We start from the raw sequence: 3,903 nt of genomic DNA, 5'->3' as shown, positions 1-3,903 counted from the left end.
TGGCACGAAGAAAGGATAAACAAACAGTTATTCATGGCACCCCAAGATATTCAATGTGTTGCAACAACGGTAAGATTAAATTGCCACCAAACCTGAGGCCACCAGATGCAATTTACAATCTATTTTTTGGAGAAGGAGAAAAAAGCAAGCAATTCCTGCAAAACATTAGAACATACAATAGTATGTTTTGCTTCACGTCCATGGGTGGTAAAATAGATAGAAGCGTGAACAAGAACGGTGGTCCACCAATTTTCAGGATAAATGGCCAAAACTTTCACTACATTGGTAGTCTCTTGCCGGTCGACGGGAAAAAACCCCATTTTGCCCAGTTGTATATATATGATACTAATAATGAACTTAGTAATCGTATCAATTCTGTAAGGTACGTACCTGTTAATTAATTATATGTATACGTACAAGCATATTATACCGCACATCCATTCATATTATATGTGCATAATTCAATTGATTTTTTTGTCTCTTTCTAGGCCAGATGGTGAGCAAAACGGAATCCATGTAGAGATTGTTAATGATATTCAAGAAGTGTTGGATACATGTAATGTCTTGGTCAAATCATTCCGCATGGCACGATCTGAGCTACAAATGAATCCACTTGCTGAGGTCAAAATAAAATTGCTTGGGAAGAGATCAAAGGATGCCAGAACATACAATTTGCCGCAAGTTTCTGAAGTGGCAGCATTAATTGTCGGTGATATTGATACAAATATTGGAGAACGGGACATTATGGTGGAGACGAAAAGTGGCCTCTTGCAAAGAATTAGTGAATTAAATCCAGCTTACTTGCCGATGCAATACCCTCTGTTGTTTTCGTATGGTGAGGACGGATACAGGGAAGACATCCCCTTCTCTACATTAAAAGGAAACACAACTGGTCGTCAAAGGATAAGTCCTCGAGAATATTTTGCATACCGTATAATGTCGAGGGTCTCTGAGGTATCTACTTTATTGCATTCAAAGAGGTTATTCCAACAATTTCTGGTAGATGCCTATACAATGGTGGAGTCAGGAAGGTTAATCTATATAAGGACACACCAAAAAAGTTTGAGGTGCGAATCGTATAATTGCTTGAATGATGCATTAACACGCCGGTGAAGTTGACCCCACTACTCAAGGAAAGAGAAATAATATTGCCTTCGAGTTTTACAGGGGGTGCTAGATACATGATTCAAAATTACCAGGACGCCATGGCGATATGTAGATTGGTCGGATATCCTGATCTGTTTATCACATTCACATGCAACCCCAAGTGGCCTGAGGTACAACGCTTTTTGAATGATAGAAAGTTAAAACCTGAAGATCGTCCTGACATCATATGTAGATTATTCAAAATGAAATTGGATGCTCTAATCTCAGACTGTAGGAAGAACAAGTTATTTGGACCAGTAATGGGAGGTACGTTAATTAAATGCCGCTATTTCAAGATGTGCGAGAAAATTCACTGTACCTATTATTTGCTCTATTCTAATTTATTATTTCTTCTTATTTTTAACAGTGATATATACCATAGAGTTCCAAAAAAGAGGATTACCGCATGCTCATATTCTCCTGTTTCTGGATAAAATCAATGGAACCCATTCTGTCGAAAAATTGGACCACATTATTTCAGCTGAGTTACCTGATCAAGAAGCTGACGCAGAATACTACAAAGTTGTTGAGGAGTTTATGATGCATGGACCTTGCGGGAAAGCCAGGTTGACTTCTCCATGTATGTCGAATGGTAAATGTACTAAACATTTCCCAAAAAGTTTGTTAATTGCACAACTTTTGATGAGGATGGTTATCCTATATATCGGAGAAGACACAATGGTCGTTCCGTGACGCGCAATGGGATTAACTTGGATAATAGGTACGTTGTACCACACAATAGGCATTTGTTGTTAAAGTATAGGGCTCATATTAATGTTGAATGGTGCAATCAGTCCCGTTCAATCAAGTACCTGTTCAAGTACATGAACAAGGGTCACGACAGGGTTACAGCAGAGTTTTACAGGACCAGCAATGATCAAGATGGACCGCAGGTTATTGATGAAATCAGTATGTACTATGATTGTAGGTACATATCGCCGTGTGAAGCATCGTGGCGGTTGTTCGGTTTGATATACAGTTTAGGACACACCAGTGGAACGATTGAGCTTTCACTTGCCGAATCAACAAAGTGTTGTTTTCGCAGATGATGATCCCGTTGACAACATTCTCAGCCGGCCAAACAATCTTACAAAGCATGTTCCTGGAATGGTTTGAGGCAAATAAAACCTACCCTGAAGCAAGGAATTTGACATATGCTGAAATGCCAACGAAATTTGTATGGAAGAAAGATATTAGAAAATGGCAGCAAGGAAAAGAGGATTTTCAATCGGTAGAGTATTCTATGTGCCTCCTGGGTCAGGGGAGATATTTTATTTGAGGTGTCTTTTGAATAAAGTCAAAGGTCCCACAAGTTATTTAGACATACAAAAAGTTGATGGGTCGAATATGAATCTTTTAGGGATGCGTGTTGTGCTAGAGGATTAGTAGATGACGACAGGGAATATGTTCATGCTATAGAAGAAGCAAGTCACTGGGCAACACCTGTGAATTTGAGAAGATTGTTTGTCACTCTCTTGATGACTAACTCGATAGCAAAACCAGAGGTGGTGTGGGAAGCTGCGTGGATTCATTTGTCCGACGATGCACAATTCAAGATTAGACAAGAATTGGAATTCCAGGTATTGTATTTTTTCATTTTTACTGTTACGATACAATTTGACCAAAAAAATTATAATAGTTGTTAATAATGTTATCACAGATTGGATTATATCAGAAGATGAAAAGAAGAATTTTGCACTTACGGAGATAGAAATAATGCTTTCAGCTATGGGAAAAAGTCTGAAAGACTTTCAAGGGATGCCCATACCCGATTTAGTTAATCATTCTAGAACAACTAATCGGCTGATATAGGAGGAATTGGCATATGATGTTAATGTAATGAAGGAAGAGAATGATACTTTGGTGGAGAAACTAACTGAAGAGCAAAGAACAATATATGACAACGTATTGCAAGATGCTGAGAATAATCTTGGAGGACTTTTTTTTGTTTATGAATACGGTGGAACGGGAAAAACATTCTTGTGGAGAGCATTATCTTCGGCTCTAAGGTCTAAGGGTGAGATAGTTTTGAACGTTGCATCGAGTGGCATAGCTTCTCTTCTATTACCCGGAGGAAGAACTGCCCATTCAAGGTTCGCAATACCCATCGCTGTTAACGAAGATTCAACCTGCAATATCAGCCAAAGCAGTCCTTTGGCACACTTGATCATGCAATGTAAGTTGATCATTTGGGATGAGCACCAATGATGCATAAATTCTGCTTTGAAGCGTTGGACTGCTCTATGAGAGATATAATGCGTGCCAAGAATCCAAACAGCTTTGATATGACTTTTGGTGGAAAACAGTGGTGTTAGGTGGAGATTTCAGACAGATTCTACCAGTCATTCCAAAGGGCACGAGGCAAGATATTGTGCTAGCAAGTATAAATTCTTCCTATCTTTGGAGAAGCTGTAAAGTGTTAGGTTAACAAAGAATCTAGGGCTTAGGGCTTTGAATCAGATAGTGAAGTTCAAGAGATTGCGGATTTTGCAAAGTGGATTGCTAATATAGGTGATGGAACAATTGGTGATTCAATGGATGGAGAATCTGAGATAAATATTCCGGAACAATTTTTGCTCAACTGTGGAGAGGATCCTATTGCTACAATTGTTGATAGCACATTCCCTATGTTTCAAAGTGGCCACAGAGATCATGAATATCTAAAAGATCGTGCGATACTTGCGCCAACTTTGGATGTTGTAGATACAGTCAACGAATACATGAATGACTATAACAACGCTGAAGGAAGGACGTATC

At 38.9% G+C, this 3,903-nt stretch overlaps 1 protein-coding gene across 1 annotated transcript; it reads left to right on the top strand.

Annotated features, from left to right (window-relative positions):
- Nucleotides 1-200: 200 nt before the first annotated feature.
- LOC109185656 lies at nucleotides 201-3,854 on the top strand (the record flags this gene model as incomplete). The annotated part of the gene is made up of 10 exons (XM_019335620.1): nucleotides 201-382; nucleotides 489-954; nucleotides 1,200-1,413; nucleotides 1,514-1,797; nucleotides 1,941-2,039; nucleotides 2,192-2,382; nucleotides 2,507-2,726; nucleotides 2,959-3,322; nucleotides 3,453-3,527; nucleotides 3,607-3,854. Coding segments are annotated over exons 1-10 (2,343 nt in total), but the record flags the coding sequence as incomplete, so codon positions are not given.
- Nucleotides 3,855-3,903: the final 49 nt, after the last annotated feature.

This window comes from Ipomoea nil, unplaced genomic scaffold (assembly GCF_001879475.1).
Source record: "Ipomoea nil cultivar Tokyo-kokei standard unplaced genomic scaffold, Asagao_1.1 scaffold1336, whole genome shotgun sequence".
NCBI lineage: Eukaryota > Viridiplantae > Streptophyta > Magnoliopsida > Solanales > Convolvulaceae > Ipomoea > Ipomoea nil.
This window is presented reverse-complemented; position numbering and strand designations above follow the sequence as displayed.